General features: G+C 42.8%; 1 protein-coding gene across 4 annotated transcripts in view; it reads right to left on the reverse strand.

The window, feature by feature from the left end:
* Spata6 (spermatogenesis associated 6) overlaps positions 1 to 23,767 on the reverse strand; it is a 105,664-nt gene that overhangs the window by 81,236 nt on the left and 661 nt on the right. Inside the window, exon 1 of one of the 4 annotated variants that reach the window (XM_038333651.2) lies at positions 9,931 to 10,158. The exons of the other annotated variants lie outside the window; for them this stretch is intronic. Coding sequence (XP_038189579.1) covers positions 9,931 to 9,981 — 51 coding nt within the window. The 5' untranslated portion in view covers positions 9,982 to 10,158. Of the gene's footprint in view, positions 1 to 9,930; positions 10,159 to 23,767 lie in introns of those variants that run through there. 4 annotated transcript variants of the gene reach the window in all.

Consider the following 23,767-nt stretch of genomic DNA (forward strand, 5'->3'; position numbering starts at 1 on the left):
GAGGAACCTTGATCCCACTGCTATGAACACTGCCAGGCCTTTCCTGCCTGTCATGATGAACTGAAATTGTGAGCCAACGTAAACATTTTCTTACTTACGTTGGTCCTGTCACATATTTTGACAAAAGGAACTAATGTGAGTACCAGAAAGACTCAATTACAATCCATCTGTTCTATGGGCCAAACAGAATCTTTTCAAGGACTTGGTGTATTCTCCAAACCTACTGTTTCCCTGAACTTTCTAGTCTCCCTCTTCCCTATGGTAAAACAGGGCATATAAATTTATTAATTACACTAAGTTGTAAATACTCCCACTCCTTTGAAATATCCCTCCTTTGTCCATTAAGAAAATTGTATGACTTTAATGGGGACTATCTGCACTCAGCCCTTCCTCGTCCCCTACAGTTAGTCTTTCTTGTTCTCTTTTCTTCACGCTATCCTGTACCCACATGGGCATTGTTCCCATATATGCATAGATGTAATTAGCTAGATTCTGCATATCAGAAAGGAGAACACTCCGGAATATGGAGTGTTTCTAGATGAGAATTTACTTGGTTGAGCCATTATGATCCACACACCTGGTGAAGTCTGGCCAATTTCTGAGATGTCCTCAAAGCATGTTTCCCATATGTATAGCTGTATTGTTTCTTTTCAGTGCTACTGAAACCACCCCCCTTCTGGTCTGTAACTATTTTAATTCTAGCTGTTTTACTGAATTATATCAAATGTGCAAGTGTCTTCTCACTCTTTAATACCAGCTCTTGGAAGAAGAAGCAGTAAAGTATCTGTGAAGTTAAGGCTAACCTGGTCTACACAGTGAGTTCGGGCCAGTCAGAACAAAATGGTGAAAACCTGTCTCAAAAAACCCTGTATGTGTTCATGTAAGCATGCATATGTGGCTTGTGTATGTGAGGGGTAGAGTAGAAATGTGTGAATAACACACATGTAAATTCTATGCATTTGGAAATTAAACCTGTAAACAGATCATGAAGTATAATGGGAACCACAGCAAGAATTATAAACTATCCGAAGCCAGGTGCTTTAAGAGTCATACTACCAGCAGTTTGAAATGGTGGCCAGCATCACTGGGAGTAATCAAGTCCCTCAGACAGATAAGACACTGTGAGGAATGCAGAGGGCTGTGAAAGGCAGGATGGTGGTTAGCCCCAAGAAGGGAAGCAGCTATTTTCTCAGAGAGATAAATACTGAAATTCTTATCTGAAGTTTATTTCTTAAGCTCGGAGCAGGTGGAAGCTTTTCATTGCTATTGGTTGTAAAGTTTCATATATCTAAAATGCTTCAAACAAAGTGGTTTTTTTGAAAATTGATATTTCATTTTATTGAGGATTTTCAGATAATAATAAATGAAAAAGACAAAAGAGAGGAACATCTCAGACATGCCTTTCTTGTCCTTTATTTCCCAGGCTTTTCTCTTTGTCTTTCTGTCTGTCTAGGATAAAGATAAATATTCATGTAACTCGAAGACTTAAACCTCTTAACTAAAAACACAAATGATAACAAATTTAAAAACTGTCCAGTCCAAACCAGCAAAGCAAATACAACCAGTATGTTCTAAAAGTAATTTATCACATTATCACATATTGACAAAGAGTTCAACGTCAAAAAATACGTTTCAGGGTTGGAGAGGGTGCTCAGTGGTTAGAGCACTTATTGCTCTTGCAGAGAAACCACACTCCTATTATGTTAGGTGGTTCATAACTCCAGTTCCAAGGGATATTATACCCTCCTCTGACTTGTGAAGGCTTCTGCACTCAAATGCACATACACACAGACAGATACACACACACACACACACACACACACAAATGCATGTAATTAAAAAGATAAATGAATAAAATAAAATCTTTTTAATGTCCAGTTTTACAGACCATAGGACAATATATAATTTCCTTAAACTTGAAAATCATTTAAAAAATAATTTGACTATGATAATTTTAAAATAAAAGAATTCTAAAGTAATTCAACAAATAAAAGCCTTACAATCTTATATTGGATTGCCTATACATGAAATTTCAAGTGGGAGATGGTATTAAACAAAAAGTCTATTAATAGCAATCTCAAGAGATTCAATCAAATCTCATGAGTAAAATTTCAGAATCTTAACTTCAACTCGACTGGATCAATATCCCTCTACATTTAACATTACAGAGAGGATTCTAAGCAATAACATAAATAAAAGCAAGAAAAATATAGACCAAGGATCAGTTGGTAGTAAACAGGCTGCCTTTATTTGCAAATAAAACGGTTTTCCATATAAAAACCCAAGAAGCCATGCAACCAATATGTGATAGTAGCAATGCTGCTGAACCCAGAATTAAAATCCTGAACGTATCACAAAGAGACATATGAGACTTCACAGGCACATTGCTTGTAGGATCTCTCATTAGGAACAACGAAATGTCCATCAGCAACAGGACGAATACATAAAAAGTGGCAGGTTCACAGAAAGGAGCCAAAATCACTCCATTTTACAAAGAAGTTAGGTGTAAAGAGTTCACAGTGTACAGACAGAGCAAAAGAACTGGGTTTCAGAAGGCCCAGCTATGACATGATGTAACAGGAGGAAGGGATGTGAGCGGAGGGGAACGGAGGGAAGCAGAGGTGGCAGCCCCCTCTATTACACACTTGGGTTTGTAAACTTTCTGGATGTATGCTGGAGCCGCATAAACTGATTTTAAAAACCAACAGTACATGTTAAATATGTGAAACTTTTAAGTCTACAACATTTCTTTACCAGCAACAAAACAAATTACAACAGAGAAACCAATATTGCTTTTCTTTTCTTTTTTCTTTTTTTTTTTTTTTGGTTTTTCAAGACAGGGTTTCTCTGCAGCTTTTTTAGAGCCTGTCCTGGAACTAGCTCTTATAGACCAGGCTGGCCTCGAACTCACAGAGATCCGCCTGCCTCTGCCTCCCGAGTGCTGGGATTAAAGGCGTGCGCCACCACCGCCCGGCTAGAAACCAATATTGCTAACGGGAAAAAACAACAAAGCTTTCCCTAGGAGACCATTAAAGAGCGTGTCACCTGTCACCAGCAGATGTCTAGTATTCAAGATATATATATCAAGAGAAAATAAATATAAAACCTGGATACTCATTCCTTGGGACAGAAGCCGTGAACAAGGCCAGTCACGGAGAAGTAAACTGCTAGGGTCAGACTCCACTGGCATAGCTGCAACCCAAAACATAGCCGAGCCGCCAGACTGGCATCACCTTTACTTTTATGGTTTGGGCCTCCAGAAATGTGAGGCTAAAACCATTTCAAGGTATACTTTATAACAGACATCCTAGGAAACTAATGTGTATGATACCGTAAGACTCAAAGTTTCAGTTCTAAATCTACTCACCTGTAAGTACTTCCAGGGCCTCCGTCCTAAAAGATACAAAAGCTCTGAGGCCAGGACTCTGTCACAGAGCACGTCCCTAGCATGCCTACAGTCCTCAGCTCAACAACAACAACAACAACTAATAATAATAATAATAATAATAATAATAATAGCCAATAAACAAAACTAAACGTTCCAAAAGTTTCTGCTTAACACGAGCATTTTGCAATTGACCTACATATGTAACAAATAAACCAATTATCCTAGCAAGAGAGAAAAATAATCGCATAACCAAGGCATTTATTCTACATGTAAATGGTTGGCCAAGGCTAAACTGAAAGGTATGTTTGCACCTCTTTCAGAATCTGTGGGCATTTGTTACCTTAACTCACAGGCAGAAGGGAGAAAAATAGGATCAAAGGAAGTAGAAGGAGACCTGAATTTCATATGTGGCATTTGATTTCTTTAAATGCATCAAAGTTAACATGAATCAACTGTTAGATGGGAGAGGCCATATACTACTTATACTTTTCCTACTGTTAAATGGGGGAAGTTGTCATTATCTTCTAGCTATATTTTTTTTCTGTTAGTCTCAAATATTTTGCAATCAAAAGTTTTTAATGGTAACATGGCAGTGCCTGGTTGAGTAAGGATCACAACTATGACGGATCCAGATGGATGCAGTCCCTGGAGAGACACAGCACTGTCCGCCGCATGGGTCATTAGCTTGAGTTAAGTAATGAGGTGAAGTAAATATAGAAATGAAAAACTTAGAATTACATAAAATTAACCAAAACAAGCATTAAAGAAAGTTCTCCACTTCCCATGCTGATCTATTTAAGCTCTGCACTGTTCTCTTCCTTCTCATAAAAGATGTGCGCACTGAAATACTCAACAGCAAGAAGGAATTACCAAGTCCAAACAGCAAGAGCAGTCCTTTCCTGTCAAAGAGGAGTGTCCAATACTAAATATAAAAACCTTTGCAAGGATAATTCTTTAGATGCTCTTTTAAAATGTGTGACTTGGCATATTATGTCATTCCTGAAAGATTCCTTAAGAAAGTCACACTTTTCTCCCCAGCAATACATTCTCTCCCGAGTCACATGGCTCTGTTGGACAACACAGAATGCTGTGTGACACAGCCCGAGCTTTGCGTCTTAACCACAGCATCACACGTCACACCTCCACGGTCACTCCTAATACCAGACTGCAGCAGACAGCTGCTCGAGGGAGAGGGAGAGAGGAGGGTGCCACACCTTCAAGCCACAAGTAGAGATTTCAGGCTTATGTAAAACCTATTGTAGAGGAAAATAATAAATTTCACCACAAGAGAAGAAAATTGAACAACAATCCATCATGGGATGTTCTCTACCTAAGTCTGGTCTCTTCAGAAGATAGCACACAAGAAAAACTTTGATAAGAATGACTCTCCATAGCACTACCCATGACAATCACAGGCAGGATACAATAAATAGTCCTCAATAAGAGAACAGATGGTATCAACTCAGAAAGTTTCTGCATATCGAAGGAAGCCATTAACAGAGTAAGAGAAGAGAATGGAATGGGAAAATATGTGTAAATCACACTAAACCAAATATTTAATACAGGGTTAGTATGAATATATATAAGTATTGAAAGAACTCAACAGCAAGAAGACCAAAAAAAAATCCCTAATGTTAAAATGGGGTAAAGAACTTGAATTGACAGTTCTCAAAAGGAGACATACAAATGGCCAACACACACATGCAAAAGGGCATATCCACCTCTAATCATGGGGATGCAAATCAAGTGACAAAGTATCAGCTCGCATTAGCCACAGCAGAAAAAAATATTTTCTGTAGACAAGGATGTGGATAAATGGGAGCCCTTGAATGCTGATGGTGGAAATTTAAATTAGTATTGCCATTATAAAAACAGCATGAAGAATCCTCAAATAACTAAAAATATAGCTACCTTGCAACCCCACTTCCAGATATATATCCAAAGGGACATCAGCGCACCTGTGATTGTTGCACCATTATTTCCATTCAACAAGACAGGGAATCAACCTAAGTGGCCATCATTGGATAAACATTGAATGTAAGATTAACTAAACATTTGAGACATAGTTAAAACAAAAAAAGAATCCTAGTATTTGCAATTTATGCGTGAACCTGGAGGGAATTACACTAACTGTTGTAAACCAGACACAGAAAGACAAACACTGTGATCTCAGTTGTAAATAATATCTTTTAAAAAGTCAAACTCACAAAAGCATAAAGCAAAAGCTGGCTACCAGGACCTTGGGAGTAGTGGAGTGGAATATAGAGATGTTGGCTAACTGCCAGGAACCTGGAAGTCTTCGAGGGAAATATAGAGATGCTGATTTAAAGGAACAAAGCTTCAGACAGGATGAGTAACTTCTGGGGATACAGTACACGGCATGGCAATTACAGTTAATAAAAACGTAATATAAACTTGAAATGTCCTAAAACAATAAAAAATGTTCTCATTACAAAATTCTATGGGATGATAGATGTGTTAAATTGCTTGATCTAATCACTTCATGATATATACATACATCAAAATATCACTGTAATGGCTTAAATAAGAAATGTCCCCCACCAGCTCATGTTTCTAAATGTGTTCCCCATTTGGGAATGCTGTTCTAGCCTGGCCCTGCTTCTGGCCCTCTGTTTGCTTCTTGATCTTCCAAGATGTGAACTGCCCCCAGGAAAGGTTCCTGTGCCATGGGCAAAGCCAGCCCTCCTTCCATGCCTTACCCACCATGGTGGTCTGATATCGTCTATACCATCAGCCAAAATAAATCTCTGGGTTGGCTTGAAAGAAAAACGTCTCTTATAACCTCATGTGTTTGAACACGTGGTCTCCAACTGATAACAATGTCTGGGGGAGGTGTGACGGAACCTCTATGAGACAGCTCTGCTATAAGTGTACAACACTGGGGCAGATATGCAGGGTATATAGGTGCATCCCATTTCCTTGTCTCTCTCTGCTCATGTTTGCAGATGAAAATGTGATTGTCCAGTTTCCTGCTCCTACCACCATGCCATCCCCGACTGTTGCCATGCCTTCCCCACCAGGATAGACTCCGCCCCTCTCAATCCATAACCTAAAATGAACTCTCTGTTCCTTAGGTTGGTTTTGAGCATGGCATTTTATTACAGCAACACAAAAGTAACTACTATGCCTCTCTACTCTCTTAATTGCTTCTGTCAGGTCAGGACAAAAAGAAAATACAACCACTTTGTACACTGCGAATATATATGTTTTAACCTGATTTTAATATGCATATTGTCATATGCATATACAAGAGAATATTACTCCATGATTTACAAGAACAACCCACCAAAATATGCAACATTATTGAATATCAAAGTCACAGCACATGATATAAAATATTACACACTGTATGTCTCCAATATGATGTTCCAGTGCTGCTGGACTGAGTGCCCAAAGTCCAAATGAAGACTGGGAGGAATGAGAATATGATCAAAGAAGTCAAGACCATGATGGGAACACCCACTGATACAGTCTACCTGCGCTAATGGGAGCTCACCAACTCCAGCTGGACTGGGAAGAACAAGCATAGGACCAAACTAGTCCCTCTGAATGTGGTTGGCAGTTGCATGTCTGGGACAGATTGGTGAGCTACTGGCACTGGCACCAGGATTTATCCCTATGCATGTACTGGCTTTTTGGGAACCTATTGTCTTTGGATGGATACTTTGCTCAGCCTAGATATAGTATGGAGTGCCTTGGATCTTCCCCAAAGCAATGTGCCTTACCCTCACTGAGGAGTGGATGGGGGTGGGGTAGGAGTGCATGTGGATAGAATGGAAGGAGGGGAGGGAGTGGGAACTTAGATTGGTATGTATAATGAAAAAAAGATTGTTTTCTTTTAATAAATAAATAGATAGATAGATAGATAGATAGATAGATAGATAGATAGATAGATAGAAGTTGCTCCATTACTGGCAAACTAATCTAGAGAGACAAATCAGAAGGGCAGTTCCTTTCCAATGATGGGCATGAGGTAACCTCACAGCGATAGATATTTCTAAATATTGATCTGGGTAATGATGACATGAATGTGTGAACTTACCAAAATCCACTGACAGAAAGCAAAATAACACAGAAATAAAGAATTCTCTATGATGAAATTGACTATAAAACCTAACAATCAAATGGCTAATTTTAATATACAAACTTTTTATCTTGGTTTCAAAATTAATTATAAAAACTATCTTTATGACAACTGGGAAAACCTAAATGTGGACACAACATTAAGATATACTATTAATTATACCACTTATGATCATGGAATTGTGGTTATATACAGTATACTCATATTAGAGTATGCATGCTGCAGTATTTAGGAATAATATGGTATCAGCAATTTACTTTCAGATTTTCAGCAAAATCAAACTAATGCAGATCATAAGCAAGAGTTATTCATTAAAATGCTCTTCCAGTTTTGCTGTATGATTGAAATTTGGGAGAAAACAAGATGGCACTCTTCACAGATGCAGAGTGATCTCCAGGATATATTAAATAAAGTGCAGCTTAGTTACATATATTCTCCCTGCTGCATAAGAAAATAAATATGCTATGTATAAATATGTGTATATATTTATATCCTGACACTGACAATGGTTCCTGAAGTTGAAAAACTTGTTTAACATAGATTTTACAGTTTTGACTTTTATATACAGTAAATGTACAAAAATTTAAGATAAAATTACAACCAAAAAGATATTAAAAAGATTTGTGGTCCTATGATTCCTCTATTCAATTAAAGCCAAATTAATCTTATTTAACTTTTGTAGTTGCTAATGGCCATTTTTCCCCCTTCTGAACGTTAGAGTTATTTAAAAGGCTCTTGCTGGTCAGAAAATACAGCATCTGTACAACAGCACACAGAATAGTTAAAGAGATGAAAACAATGTCTTAGAAAATTTGGGGAACTATAAACCATTGTAACTCAAATGTTTATTTAAAAAAAACCAGAAACATTTGCACCAGCATACTCCGGAGATATAGCTATCCATTTTCTTCAGTAAAATGTATTCTAAGAAAAGCAGCATAGTGGGATAAAATGTCTCTGACTCCCAGGGCTACAATCACAACAGAGTACTTCCTCCTAGCAAAGTACCGACAACAGAGGGCAGCCAGCCTGTCTGTCGTGCAGCAGCTTCCCGGCAAGCAGCTAAGCTATTGGTTACAAAGAGAGGAAGCGGCAGCCAATACTGAAGTCTACAGAGACTGTTCTTCAGAGTTTTGCTAACTGTCCAGGATCTAGCACATGTAGAAATCATCATGCAGTATTTCGGTAAACTAATCATTCTTTGCAAAACAAACGTTGCCAGAAAGTCAGCTTGTGATGCAAACACAGAAAGCTAGGGACAGCGTTTCTGAATAAAAACCCCTGCAACTGTAGCCGACTCTGGAGTCGCTGAAACTCGCTTGCCCTCCACCCCTGGTGCACTCTGCCCCACCCAAGCTCCTCCTTAAGGCTGAACAAAAGACCTGAAAGAACTTTGTGACTTCTGTGCTGGTTTAGGTTCAGTGTCGCTGCGGCTTCAAGGAGAGAAAGGAAAGCTAGGGAATAGGGGGCGCTTATAAGCGTGGGTAAGAGCAGAGAAAAGCTAGTTTGGGGGCCCATGGGAAGAAAATGCAAGAGGGCTCCTTGGGTCAGGCACAGAAAATGACAGAGAATGCACCTAATGATGTTGGGATACCAACTAGAAGGCTTAGTCCTGTAATGAGAACACTTCACGGATGAAGGCACGAAAAGACATGGAATAAGGAATTGGAGGGATTAGGAAACAAAACCAGGGTTCTCCTCTAAGGGAGGAAAAAGGGTCTCTCGGGATGACACGGAAGGACTTCAAAACTCTCGGAAGGAAATTGCAGTTATCAAGGGGAGTAGGGGCTTTTCAACACCCGGAAAACCCTTCACTGAGCTCAGTTGGGTTTACCGAGACAGGCTGGACAGATCCCCTTAAAGGAATGTGCAGAGTAACTGGATGGGAATGCAAGCTTGAAGTAGCAGCTGTCCAGGAGAGCTAACCAGGTCTTTCATGGGACCACTGGAAGCATGCGAGGAGAACCCTCTCCAAATCAGGAGGGTTTGGGGACTGGAGGAAAGAGCTGAAGAGGCTTCTGAGGAGTTGGGTTTGTCCCGGGAGGAGAAGGCAAGAAACTTGGTGCACTAACGCCACAAGTAAGTTGTTTTGGGAATTAGGAACTCCACCTTGACTAAAAGGGAGTCCTTACGCTAATAGGAAGCGTGGGAAAGGATCTGAAAACCTGCAGGATTTGGCGGAAATGCCACACACACACCCAGACGAGCAAGGGTCCAAGAGTTCCTCACCAGAACAGGAGTAAAGAGGAATTCAAAGAGAACTACTGTCCTGAGAGCGCAACTCTGAAGTGGTGTAGAAGAGATCCGAAAGCACGCCAAAAGGAAGTTGGTGTGAGGTCCCCGAGGCTGGAGTGGGCGGGCACTCGACATTTCCAGGGGTGTCCAGGGTCGGGACAGGGGGACCCGGAGGCTGGGGCGGGACAGGGCCAATACTCACAGAGCGGATCTCCAGCGCCAGGGCGCATTGCAGCGCCTTCACCTTCGGCATCCGCGCAGGGTGGTGCGGCGGGGAAGGGACCCCGGCCTCCGGCCCGAGTGCAACGGGAAGACGCGAGGCGGGACAGGGACAGGGAGGAGATGAGGTGGCGGCGGCGGTGGCAGCTGTGGCCCCCAGGCCGGGGCCCGCGGTCCAGCCTGGGTCCCGCCCGAGCAGCAGCTGAGCGCGGGGCGCGGACTCGTTGTCATGGCAGCCCGGAGGGGCGGGGCCGGAAGAAACGCGCAGGGGCGGGGCATGCCAGACTGAGAGGCAGAGGGCGGGGCTTCTGACGGGGCTGGGTGGCTCTTCTGTGATGTCAAACTGTGAGCGCTAACCAGTAAAAAAGGGAAAAATTATGACCTGAGCTCAGGTCTGAGAGTCTTGGGTTTCAAAGTGGTGAGGGCACCATGGGAAAGTGGCGTCAATCTGGAGCCTCAGTTTCCCCAACTATATTACAGTTAGTAATCTTCCTTGAGTTTGAATTTTGTGATACAAATTACAAAACCAATATAAGAAATAGGGAATGAACAACCAAGACATAGGTTAAAAACAGGACTGGAACCCAAGATCTCTCAAGTAAAGTTACAACCTCCCGGGATCACCATCATAGTCCTTAGTCACCTGTTCTATGAATCTCTGTCCTTGTATCCCTATATTTCACGGCAGGATTTCCTGTCCAGTTCACTGAGTGAATCTCAATGCCTGTTGCTCAGATGGAACTCTCAATAACAGATCCACAAAAAAGATCTTGGCCACAGATCATCAAACATAAAAAGAACCTAAAAGGCTATCCCGTTAAAGTCCATGTTAAATGTTTTTTTACTGCAAAATGTGTTAACTACGTGCATATGAGGAATATGTGTATATGAAGAGTACCGAACACATTCTAACAATTGAGGGGAAAGTCCCTGTGTTTATATAACTCAGTTAAGAAACAGGATGTTATTAAGCCAAAAATAAAAACAAACAAAAAACAAAAACAACAACAACAAAAAAAAAACACCCTAAATGTTGTCTTACAAACTGCCCTGGGAGCAAGTCCTGCAATGATTTCGTTACAGTAAGTCTTCTACTGTCATGTATGCATTCCCAAACTTCATTACCGCACAATTTGTCTTGTTTTATGTTAAATAGAATTAATACTTATATATTTTTCTGTGATTTGCTGTGGCAGCTAGGCAATATTGATGTTATGTATTTGAAGTTTCTTCCATAATTAGACAATATTCCAATACAGAAATATATACATTGACTTATAAATCAATGTATAAATTTATAAATTCTTTATCCTATTTACTATCGATGATCATTTCTGTTTATATTTTATCTCTTACTAGCAATACTGTTATGAACATTCTAGAATATTTTAGCACTCAAGATGTGGCTCAGCAGTTAAAAGCACTTGATGTTCCAGAGGAGCCAAGTTCAGTTCCCAGCACCCACTTTGAGCAGCTCACAACTGCCTGTAACTCCAGAGGCAGGAGCTCAGATGTGATCTTCTGGAACCCTGGTATACACACGTATACAAAGACACAGACACACACACGTAAATAATTTTAACCCTTTAGAAGAGGTATGTTAATGCATATGTGGCGGAATAGGGATGGGCCCCGTGCAAAGTGTGCATTTTACACATATGGGATTTTAAAGTAATACTATCATACCTTCTAAGGCGACACCAATTCCTGCTTCATCAAGAAAATTATGGGTGCTTTTGGCCACTCTTGCCAACATTGAGTTTGCATTTATTTATTTTTTAACTTTTATCAATTCTTTGTGGATTTCATATCATTCATTCGGACCCCACTTATTTTCTCATCCCTCTCATCCACCCTCGGTCCTTGGAACCTCCCCCAAAAAACAAAAACAAAAACAAAAAAATAAAATAAAAGGAGGAGAATTTTGTGGGCACTGTAGAGTGGCCTGTTGAGTCACACAGTTTACCTAGTCCATTCTTCTTTACTTGCAAGTGTTCATTGGTCTGGCTTGAGGCCTCTGGCTTGTTACTCCACTGACAATGGCTCTCACTGGGGCTCCTTTGGATAGCCTGTTCTTACAGCCTGTTCCTGCTGTTTTGGAGCTGTAGGTTCATCCCCTTCACATGCTCCAACAATTCGAAGATGGAATGGATGTTAGGTTAGGCCAACTCATAACCCTGGTTCTGGCCCGGGGTGGTAGCTGGGTTGGTCAGCCTGCCAGCTCTCCCTCATTGTCACTCCAGGGGCGAGCTCTTCAGCACTGCCCCGTCTTGCTCACCAAGCACAGCCTGCAGCAAGGAGTGGGGCCAGTTCTTCTACTCTCAGATCCTCTGATCCGGGTCACCCACACCCACTCCTGCACCACCAGAGTCAGCTCTGTTTTGTCCAGGCGAGGTGCATGACCCTTTCTCCTGATTGCTGCAGGGGACACCTGGGAAGTTGGCATCAGCTCTCCTGCTCTCACACCCTCAGGGTCGGCTCACCTGTGTCGCTGACCACAGGATCATCTCTAGTGTGCTGCCCAGGTGAGGTACATGCGTGTGGTGAGAGTGGAACCATCTTTCCCGGGTTTGAGGGGGCAGGTAGGGCGGTACAACTCTAGCCTGAGGGTTGGCATCAGCTCTCCTGCTAGGGTATCCAGCAAGGAGATAGGGCCAGTTATCCCAAGGAGAACGAAGGGCGGGCCTGGCTGAGCACTGGATAATTCTAATGGCTCCTTGTGCTAACACAGGCCAAGAAAACCATCACAGACCAGAACTGCAGTAGGACCACAGACTCACACAGGGCCCTCGCCAGCAGCTCGGGCCCAGATGTCACCGTGTCCCCCACAATTGCAGCATAGGCCAGCCATATCAGTATAGCCCACACAGTAGTATGGTCTCAGATGGCTGACCAGACCCTAGACAACTGCAGAGCCATAGACATCACCCCAGACCCCAACTGCTGCAGGGTCACGAACCCAGACATGGCCCTAGGCAGCAGCCCAGGCCCAGATGTCTCCATGGCCCCAGGTGGCAGCACCGGCCAACAAGATAGTATGGCCCCAGCAGCAGCATGGCCCTCGCATGAATGCTTGCATTTTTAATTGTTGTGTTTTTGATATTCATTATGGTTTAATTTTGCATCTCTGACTACCGGTGAGGATGAATGCCTTTGCATGTTTTTGTTTGCCAGCTGCTTTCTGGGAAGTAATTCCATTGACCATTTTTGATTCAATTCTCTCTCTCTCTCTCTCTCTCTCTCTCTCTCTCTCTCTCTCTCTCTCTCTCTCCAGATATACTTCTTTGTGCTTGATCTCTGATTTCTCATATGCAAATATTTGTGTATGTGTGTAACAGCAGAAAAGTGATTAAGCCTTGAGTGTGAACAAATAGAATGACGGTCATGGCCCCATATTCCTCCCAACATTGCATCATTAAATTCTTTTAATATATCTGAATATCTCTTATTTATAAAAATATTTTCTATTAATACAGATTGAACTCTCTTATCATATATTTATGTAATACATTAAATTTTTAATACATATAGTAATATCTCTTAATATATATTAAGCTCTTTTACTAAGCTCTCTTGTGGGTGGTTGCCCCAACATGGAAAATACCATCTTGCTTTTGATTTTGTCAAGCACGTGGTTTTATGAGTACAAGGGTTTTCTTCTATATTTATTATAAATTGCCCATGCACTCTATTTTTCAAATGGGCTTGTTTTTCTTTCTCATAGTAATCATGTGTATCTGCTTAATTAATAAATTCAGTTTCAGGCATTGCAAATACCTCTTTGTCAACTACATTCTAAGTTTTGCCCACAGTTTCCTTAATTAGTAGTAACAGAAGCATCTAAATTCATTGCTATCAATATAGCAGTTGTTTTTGTCATATAACTGTGTCCCTTAGTTAATTTCCTATTGCTGTGCTTAAACATCATTACCAAGGCAACTTATAAAAGAAAGTGTTTAGTTTGGGACTTATGGTTTGAGAGAGCTAAAGGCCATGATGCAGAGCAAAGGCCTGGCAGCAGGGACAGCTGAGAGCTCACATCTTGACCCTCAAGTAGGATGGGAGTGGTGCGAGGAATGCCACAAATCTTTTCAAACCTCAAAGCCCACCCACCCCTAGTAACACTCCTCCTCCTAATCCTTCCCAAATAGCTCCAATAAGCTGGTGACCAAGTATACAAATGTATGAGCCTATGGGTTTTTTTCTCTTCAAACCATCTCAGTCTGTGTTTGAATTTCTGACATTTGAAAGACGATTTAGGATTTTCTGGTTTTTTTTTTAAATATATTTCCTGTTTCCTATTTTCTTGATTGATGGTTGATATAAGAGAGACCAGCCCACTGGGTCATTGCACTCATAGGGAGATGGTTCTCAGTAGTATAAGAAAATAGGCTGAACAAGCCATGAGAAGCAAGCCAGTAAGCAGTGTTCTTTCATGGTCCTTGCTTCAGTTCCTGCCTCCAGGTTCCTGCCTTGAGTTCTTGTCTTAGCGTCCCATTGTGATGGGTTGAAAATTAAATAAATTTTTCCTTCACTAGTTGCTTTTGGTTATGACATTTTATCATAGCACTAGAAAGCAAACCAGGACCCCATGTTTAGAACATGACATTGTTCTGCCTAACGTAAACTCCAAAAAAAAAAAAAAAAAAAAAAGAATAAAGATTGAATTGCATTGAAACACATCAAGTATGTTGAAAATTCACATGGACAATGCTACCCAAAACAGAGTAAAGTGTGGAATAGCTCTGGATGACTAGAAGAACCAATCCATTTTGAAGACTCGCAATAAAAGAAATAAATTCATCCTGATGCTTTGTTTGATCTAAACTTCAGAGTGACCCAAAAGTAGACAAGGGAAATTTCTTTATAGAAAGTTCCCAGCTGTCAATAGGAATAACAAATTAGAATATCCATTATTGCTGAAACTAGTATGGAGATGCTGGCTTTGTTGGTTTGAATGGGATGTCTCCTACAGTACAGGCATTTGATACTTGATCTCCAGTTGGTGGCTGTTTGAGGAGACCTAGGAGGTATGGTCTTGCTAGAAGTATGTCACTAGGGGCAGGCTTTGAGAGTTTAAAGACTTGTACCATTTCAAGTTTGCTCTCAGTTTCCTGCCCGCAGCTCAAGATGTGGGCTCTCAGGCATCCATGCCTGGTGCTTGCTGCCATGCTTCTCCACTGTGATGGAGATGGATGCTTATCCCTCTGGAATCATAAGCCCAAGATAAACCCTTCCTCCCATAAGTTGTCTGGGTCATGGTGTTTTATCAAAGCAACAGGAAGTGACTGAGTGCCAGATAAGGAATAACAGGATGGACAGACGAGTCTGACAACAAACACAACTTCAATACTGACACAAAAGGAGAGACGTTTGGACACTGATCCTCCTGAAGTGATGCAACTCGTAGTGAGTTGTGCCCTTCATGCCAAAAGCTATAATCTGACCGAACATCTGAATCTAACAATGTATAGGAAACATCCCTCAGAAGAACTTGTTAGACAAAGACACGAGGATGTCGAAAGCAAAGTAAACACACAGTATGACTTCCACAACTAATGTGGGGCCAGGAAGAGAGGCTTAAAAAGACTAAGGCATTGCAATGGTTTCTGATGTCTGTTTGTTTGTTCGTTTGTTATTTTTCAACTCTGGCTGGAGAGAAGGCTCAGCAGTTAAAAGTGCTTGCTTCTCTTCTACAAGACCAAGTCCACTTCCCAATACCCAATAGCCACTGTTTAACATTAAGTTCTGCTTTAAAAAACAAAAACACCACCGCCTTTAATCCCAGCACTCGGGAGGCAGAGGCAGGCGGATCTCTGTGAGTTCGAGACCAGCCTGGTCTACAAGAGCTAGTTCCAGGACAGGCTCCAAAGCTACAGAGAAACCCTGTCTCGAAAAACCAAAACCAAAAAACCAAACACCAAAAAAAAAAAAAAAAAAAAAAAAAAAAAAAAAAAAACTGTTGATCTTATGCTAGCAAAGAGTTTAATTACTGGCTGCCTACTTTAAAGCTGAGTGGACGTGATGGTGTGCTTTGCTAGTGGAGAACCTATGGGGTTTCTAAAGCCCCACTAATAGGTAAATTTAACGTGGTTTCTGAATTAAGTTTCCCTCTGTGTTTTGTTATGCTTACTTATAGGCTTCGCTGAGATGAGTCTACTGTAGACCATACCATGGGGCCTGGTTCCCACAGCTGAAGTCAGCCTCCTTGGCTTACCAGCAGAATGCCAGTAGTAGTAACCGCAAGGTCTTCATAGATGGCCTTGGCTGGCTGTCTTACGTATAATCCTCAGGCATAAGAGAAAGACAATATACTGGACGAGGAGCAAGTGTTCTTCTCGTAACCCAGACCATGTCTTCCTTCCTCCTAGCACACTTGTTTTCGGGCCAGTGACTCCTAGGCTGTATAAACTCAGAGCTGAGCGCTTCATGGGTTTTTTTTTTAGCTGTAGTGTGTAGTAGGGCGCATGTTGATGAGACTCTGCCCTCTTTGGTGCAGCTTTCCTGGGTCCTGGAGGACAAACAACACAGATCATAGGCTTCTACTTCCTGCCCATTCGCAGGTAATAAGCTTGCTGTGCCTGGTGTCTTCTACGAACATTCTGTATCATTGACTGTAACTTTTTGTCTACAAACTTCGGCATATACATACAAAGTATTAAGAGGAAATTATGTCTATTTGAGAAAGTTTGGAGTTCCTCTAATCAACTGATCCTAAGTATTTCCATGCTACCTCAATCCTGTAGCAGATGCTGCCTGGCAAGCCTCAAGTGGTCCAACTCCCTGCAAATCAAATTATCCCTCTGCCTTGAACTTTTGGGGAAACCTCTCATAGCTTTCTGGGGTTCTCTCTGCGCAGTTCACTTTTTTCTCTAATTTCTTGAACTAAATATTCCAGTAGCTCCTGCTGCCAACCCGACCTGGCCACCTTGTGTAGTGCTTGGATACCTTCTCTCTGTACACACTACTGCTGGGAAACTATTCCCATGCAGAGCCTGGACTCACCTTGTGATCAGACCTAGGCTGCCTGTCATCCAGTATTTAAAACCAATAGCTTTCTGTACTTCTAATTCTACCTTTATATAAAGCAGGGGAGCTAAAACCCAGTTATTCCAGTCTTGGGAGCTATACCAGAACACCAGAACCATTATCTCTTAATATTAAGGATCTTTAGTCTGGGTTCATGTTAATGGGCGACTGGTAAAAATTAAACAAGAGGCATGTTTCAGAAGGAAGTTCAAAATCAGTGTTTGAATTAGATCTGTCTTGGATAATACATGCTATCAAGCACACTAAGAATTCACAATGTTAAACATCTCTAAGTGGTTAGACTTAGCCTTTTAACCCTTTCTAACTCTTTTTGTAATTCAGCACCTAGTTTTGGACATTAAAGGAATCTATAAAGGGTTTCATCTAAGTTGGGTCACATAATAAAGGAAAGCAAATTATTTTTAAATATCATGAATGTCCCTCCTGCCAAACATGATGGTGTAGGCCTTTAATACAGCATTTGGGGGGGATAGGGTCAAGAACACCCTGAGTTCAAGGCCATCCTGGGCTGTGTAGTGAGGTCCAGTCAAAGTAAAGACTTTAAAAGATCCCAGAATTCATGTTGTGTGTTTGTGATGGTCACTTGACACAAGCTGCAATCTCTAGGGACAAGTCTCAAGGAGTGACTGTCTGGATCAAGTTGGCTTATTGGCATGGCATGTCTGTGGTTGATTGTCTAGATCATATGCACTGATATGGGTAGAGCTAGCTTAGAAGTGAGCAGCACCATCCCATAGGCTGTGGCTTCTCAGTTATGTGAAGAGCAGAGAAAGAGAGCTGAGCTGCAAGCATGCATGCATTCTCTCCCTGCTCCTGGTTAAGGATGTGCTTAGCTGCTTGAAGTGCCTGACATCTTGATTTCCTGGCAATGATGGGCTGTGTCTTAGTTGGACTTTCTATTGCTGTGAAGAGACACCATGACCACAGCAACTCTTATAAAGGAGAACATCTCATAGGGCCTGGATTACAGGTTCAGAAGCTTAGTCCACTGTTATCAATGGTGAGAAACACAGTGGTGTGCAGGCAGACATGGTGTGTCAGTGCCCAGGTCAGGGGAGTAGCAGGTGGCAGTTGACTTCAGGGGATTGGCCCACCCAGGAAGTAAAACTCTGGTAACTGAATCTCAGATAAGCAAGACCCCGATAGCCTTGACCCCAAATTGTCTCTTGCTACTGCTGTGTCTTTACATGTTTGCCACTGCCATTTGTCTCTGATATCTGAAATGACCTGAATGGGTGTGGGGAGATCCTCACTGGCCATAATGCAATGCAATTTTTTTCACGGAAATACCCCATTCTATTGTGTAAGCTCCTTCAAGCCACACGAATGGCCAGACCTCTCCAGGGACCTCTAACTGCCAGGTTCCACCCATAGAATACTCTCAACTGCCCTAACTGCTGAACCCTGCCCCCATCCTACAGAGTAAAAAGCCCAATCTATGGAGATGAAATCCCACCTTGGAAAGCTCCACCCTAAAAAGTTCCACCACCCCCCCCCCCCCCCAGAAACTCTATATAAGCCCTATATCCTGTTCAGTTGACTGCTGTTTCTCGCCTGAGCAGAGGCAGTTCATCTGCCTGTTTTCTTCTCCTCCTAATAAATCTCTTGTGTGAGGTTTGTTGTGTGGTGTGACCTTGTCATACTCCCTAGCTCCTGACTGCCAGGATCCGTCTCTATCCGAGTTGCAATGCTTACATTTGGCTTCGTGACTCTGATAGGCTCTCCTAGTGCCTGTATTTCCCCTCATGGCCTATCCCTCTTTTCCAGTGCACCCACAACAGACACACCTTTCAGTTCACTCATGGCTCAGCACCCCATCCACCAGCAATTATGTAAGTTTGCCCTTGGCTTAGTGTAAATGTTTCCCCGAGTCTGAGGAAGCAACCTTTGAGTGTCCAGGCACCACACTGATGCTCTTGGAGGCAGAGGCACTCCCAGCCAAGATCTTTAAGGCTGCAGCTGATGCTCTTCACTTGACCCCACCCCCACCCTTGGAACTGCATCCTTGCAGTTTCCTCGGGCCAAACCAGGCTATTTTGTCCCTTCCTGCCCACCATCCCCCTGGAGTTGCCTGTATCCCCACAGCTCTTTTAGGCCCTTTTGGCTTTAGTGGCACATTTCCCGACCCTTTCCTGTGGAGAAAACTCCTCCTCCTAGAGTTCTGTTTTTCTTCTTGCCTTCTCACCTCTAAGAATGCACTGGTACGAAGAACTGAGTCTCTCTGCTGGCTTAGCCAGACTAACTAAACCCCTGATCTCTGCTGAGTGTGGTGATGACCCACTGGCAAGAGTTATATTTCAGGAATGAAAGGTATCCTGACTTGTTGGGAAGTCAGACTACTCCTGGAACTGCAGTAGGGCAGCTCTGGAGGCTGAAGCTGTAATTGGACATCTCTGGAGGGAAAGGTATCCTGACTTGTACGACACTCAGGTTATAACTGAAGCTGGGGTGCGGTGGGGCATGGTATCCCGGCAGGATATAGCATTCCTGATCTTCTCCTACAGAGAGCCCTTATAGCTAAACTTCCGCTCTGTTCCCTGAAGGGAACATTGTAGCAAAACTGTTTCTTCTTCTGCTCTGCTCAGCTCTGCCCAAGACATCTACGTCACTCGGCTGAAGGGAAAACCCCTGTAGAAATGTAGCAATCTCCTCTGGCTCAGGCAAAAAGTTACTTTTTCTGCTCTACTCCTAAGGGAGTTTCCCCACAGATGTAACTGTTTCTTCTGTTTTTCTTTCTGCTCAGTCTGCCTAAAGGAATGTCTCAGCAAAAGATCTTCTACTCTGTGCCAGCAAAAGAAGATCTTCCTCCAAAACTCTTTTAAGAAAGAGATTTATGCCAATATCCACCCCATCCACTGCAAGCTAGTAGTAGCCCCATACCATCCCCAAACTCCCCTAACCTCCTGCAACCTTGGTGGAACTCTAAAATGCGGCTGGCTACAATACTGAGGGGACCAAGAGGTGAGTGAACAGTCATGCGGCAGGAAATCCCACTCTCTAGGACTTCCTTAGTGGAGCAAAAGCCCAGACCCCTCCCACAACTGCCAAAACTTCTTTAGCCAGCCAGCAGGAGAGTTTCCTGCAAGTAGGCTGCTCCAATACCCACCCCAATCCACCAGAGCCGGCAAGCTACTAGCCCCATCCTGCCCCCAAACTCATCTATCCTGCAACCATGGTGAAACTCTGAAACACAGCTTGCTACAGCACAGAGGGGACCAAGAGGTGAGTGAACAGCCACGTGGCAGGACACCCCACTCTCTAGGCCCTCCATAGAGGGGCAAAACCCCAGGCTCCTCCCCCACCTGCCTCAGCTTATCTAGCCAGCCAGCAGGCTGCTGAGAGGACCGAGACAGAGGACCAAGAGAGGAACTCTAAAGCATAAGCTGTGACTGCACAGAGTGGACCAAGAGAGCGAACAAGGAGACCAAGAGAGCAGGCTAAGAGAGACCTCAGTGGTTCTCTAAGACACAGACATTGACAGTAAAGAACAGACCAAAAACAATTTCCGAAGGCTCAGACAGCCACTGCAAGGATTGGACCAAGACGCAAATACACTGCTGGCATCAAAGGAAGAGATGGGTAGGCACCAATGCAAAATTCAACAATTTAAAAAGCAACATGGTAACACCAGAACCCACTGGTCACACAACAGGAAGACTTGATCATTCTAACCTAGTCCTGACCAGTCTAAACCAGACCAGACTGTTCCCGACCCGTCTCGACCGGTCCAGCAGTGACCTCAGGACAGACAGCAGTGACCTCAGGACAGACAGCAGTGACCTAAGGACAGACAGCAGTGACCTCAGGACAGACAGCAGTGACTTCAGGACAGACAGCAGTGACCTCAGGACAGACAGCAGTGACCTCAGGACACCAGTCTGAGTTCAGGGGCAGTCATCTTTTTGCTACAGAATGATGATTCTGTATTATGTCTTGTTTTAGTATTATCAGTAAAAATTATGTCAATTAAGCAAAGCAAAATACACCAATACTCTTGACAACCATGGTTATTATTATATTATTATCGCAAAAAAAAAGATGTTATAAAAATAATTGTGTGGCCAGAAAGTGGTGGTACACGCCTTTAATCCAGCATTTGGGAGGCAGAGGCCGATGGATCTCTGTGAGTTCGAGGTCAGCCTGGTCTATAGAGTGAGTTCTAGAATAGCCAGGGCCACACAGAGAAACCCTGTCTCAGGAAGAAAAAAAAAAGTTATGATCTTCCCTCGAGTCGAGTTAGGTTGTTAAATGCATGTTCCTGTCATCTAAGTTGGTCATTATGTGCACTTTATAGGAGAACCATTTCTAACCCTGTAACTCTATACTTGGTTATTACGAGAATACTACAAAAGGCTTAACGGAATGATACAGTTTGTGATGAGAGATGAACAGAGCCTGGGGAGATGTAAAGTGTGCTTGTCATGTAAACACGAGGACCTAAGTCATCACGAGGACTAGCATCCACATAAAAAGCTGGGTGTAGTAATACACCTGAACCCCAATGCTGAGGACGCCAAAAGAGAAGGAGTCCAGGGAGCGTGCTGGTCAGCCAGCCTAGCCTAACCAGTGAGCTTCAGCTTCAGTGAGAGACCCTGTCTCAAAACATAAGGTGGAGAGTGATCCAAACACCTCTGGCCTCCACACACACGGCACACACATGCACATGTGTGCCCTCCCTCCCCCCCCCCCGCCCACGCACACTAACTGGTACAGAAACATCAAACACACTCAAGCCGAAATCACTGCGATGTAAGAATTTTATTGTACAGAGCACTATGAATTGTACCCTTTGGAAAAATGCGTTTGGGCTTAAGATGTATTCTACAATTACAAGTAATAATAGATACCCAGAAGTATGCTTTGTTTCATTAACCTTGTCCCTTAAGTGAGATGTTCGCTCAGTCAATAAGAATTAGAGTATCGTTCCTCTAGCTGAGCTTTACAAAGTAATAAGCCAGTGAAGGATCACAGTCACACTTCAGTGTAACAAGCTGGGGGTAAATAGACATGAGTAACGGGCCAGCATGGGACCGGTGGGAGAGGAAGACCACACGATGAAATTTCAAGTCCTGGTTACAAACCACTTTCTGGAAGTGGGGATGACTTCTGACCTTGCAGAAGTCCTCTTGAGGCCCAGTCCTACTTTATTACAAAACACAGAGCCTGTCAGCACAGTTCTCACGGAGCTGTTAAAGAGGTCTACGTTTTAATCACTGGAAACAATCAGTGTGAATCCCTGTTGTCTTCACGAGGTGAGGTTAGGACTTTGACATAAACTGTGCACGAACCCGTGAAGACACCAGGTGAAGACAGCTGTCTACAACTAATGGAAGAGGCTTCTGTGGCTATGATAAAACACCAACCAAAAATGACTTGGGGAGGAGAGGGCCTATTTGGCTTATTGGTTTACAGTCAACCACCAAGGGATGTCAACACAGGAGATGGAATCGGGAATTGAAGCAGAGACCGTGGAAGAGTGCTGCTTACTGGCTTGCTCCCTGTATCTTGCTCAGCCTGCTTTCTCCTACAACCCAGGACTGTTTGTCCAGGGATGGCACCTCCCACAGTGGGCTGGGCACTCCCACATCAATCATTGATCAAGAAGCCCCCCCCCCCACTGCAGACTTGCATACAGGCCAATCTGGTGGAGGCATTTTCTCAAATGAGGGTCCCTCTTCCCAGACGACTCCAGCTTGTCAAACTGACAGAATGAAGGAAAGAAGGAAGGAAGAAAGAAAGAAAAACTTAGTCAGTAGAATTGACCCTTTGTCAACTTGACACAAATACACCATTATTAAATCTTAACCTTTACTTTTTTGTTTCTCCCCAAGATCTCATGGTAATAGCACAATAAAAGACACAGTATAGTTTTTAAAGTTTCACATTCTTTAGAAAAAAATTCTAACACTTTAAAAATTTAATCTCTTTAAAAGATTCAATGCCTCTTTAAAGTACAATGTCTCTCAACAGCTCCTGTAAAATAAAAAAAAAATTTACAATCTTCTTACTCATGAAGGAAGAACCAAGATACAGTCATAATTAAGACAAAGCAAAACTGAATCCCAACAATATAAATAGCTCAGTGTCCAACGTATGGGACGTTCTCATGATCTCCTAGGCTACGAAGTATTTGGGAAGCTCTGCTCTAGCTCATATAGCTTGTTGCAAGCTCAGGCTGGCTCCCCTGTACCCCTGCTGCTGTCCTCAGTGACCACCCACAGACCCAGCATCTCCAGTATCCTAGAGGCCCTACGGAAACCAAGCCTGCACTTTCACTAGTAGTCCGCCCTGGGCTCTCTTCAAGGGCTCTAACCTTGCCTCATAGGGCCACGCCTGAGCTTCTCCCCATACAAAACCCTGGGCCTTCACTATAGCATAGGCTGCACATTTTCCAATAGCCTCTCTGGGCTTTTCACAGTGCCTCGTCTGCTCTCCAGGACTGCTTTAATCCTGATGCCCGCAAGCTACCAAAACCAGTAATCTGGGAGACTTATACCCATTACAACGTTCAGCCTCCAGCCCAAGATGCAAACCTTGATCTCCTCTGGACCAGCTTCTGTGTGCAGAGCCTGAGGAAATAGTTCCAGAAAACTTCAGCTCAGTGATGCTGGTTTCTTATTAATTACAGTTGAACTCTCAACTCCAGTTAACCAGTGTAGATTCTATCAGTAAAGCAAAGGTTTCTCTTTAGTGGCACTGGCTTCTTGTTAATTACAGATGAATATTCAGCACCAGCTGACTAGAAACCAGAATTTTGCAGTTCAAAACAT

This window comes from Arvicola amphibius, chromosome 6 (genome assembly GCF_903992535.2).
Source record: "Arvicola amphibius chromosome 6, mArvAmp1.2, whole genome shotgun sequence".
Taxonomy (NCBI): Eukaryota; Metazoa; Chordata; class Mammalia; order Rodentia; family Cricetidae; genus Arvicola; species Arvicola amphibius.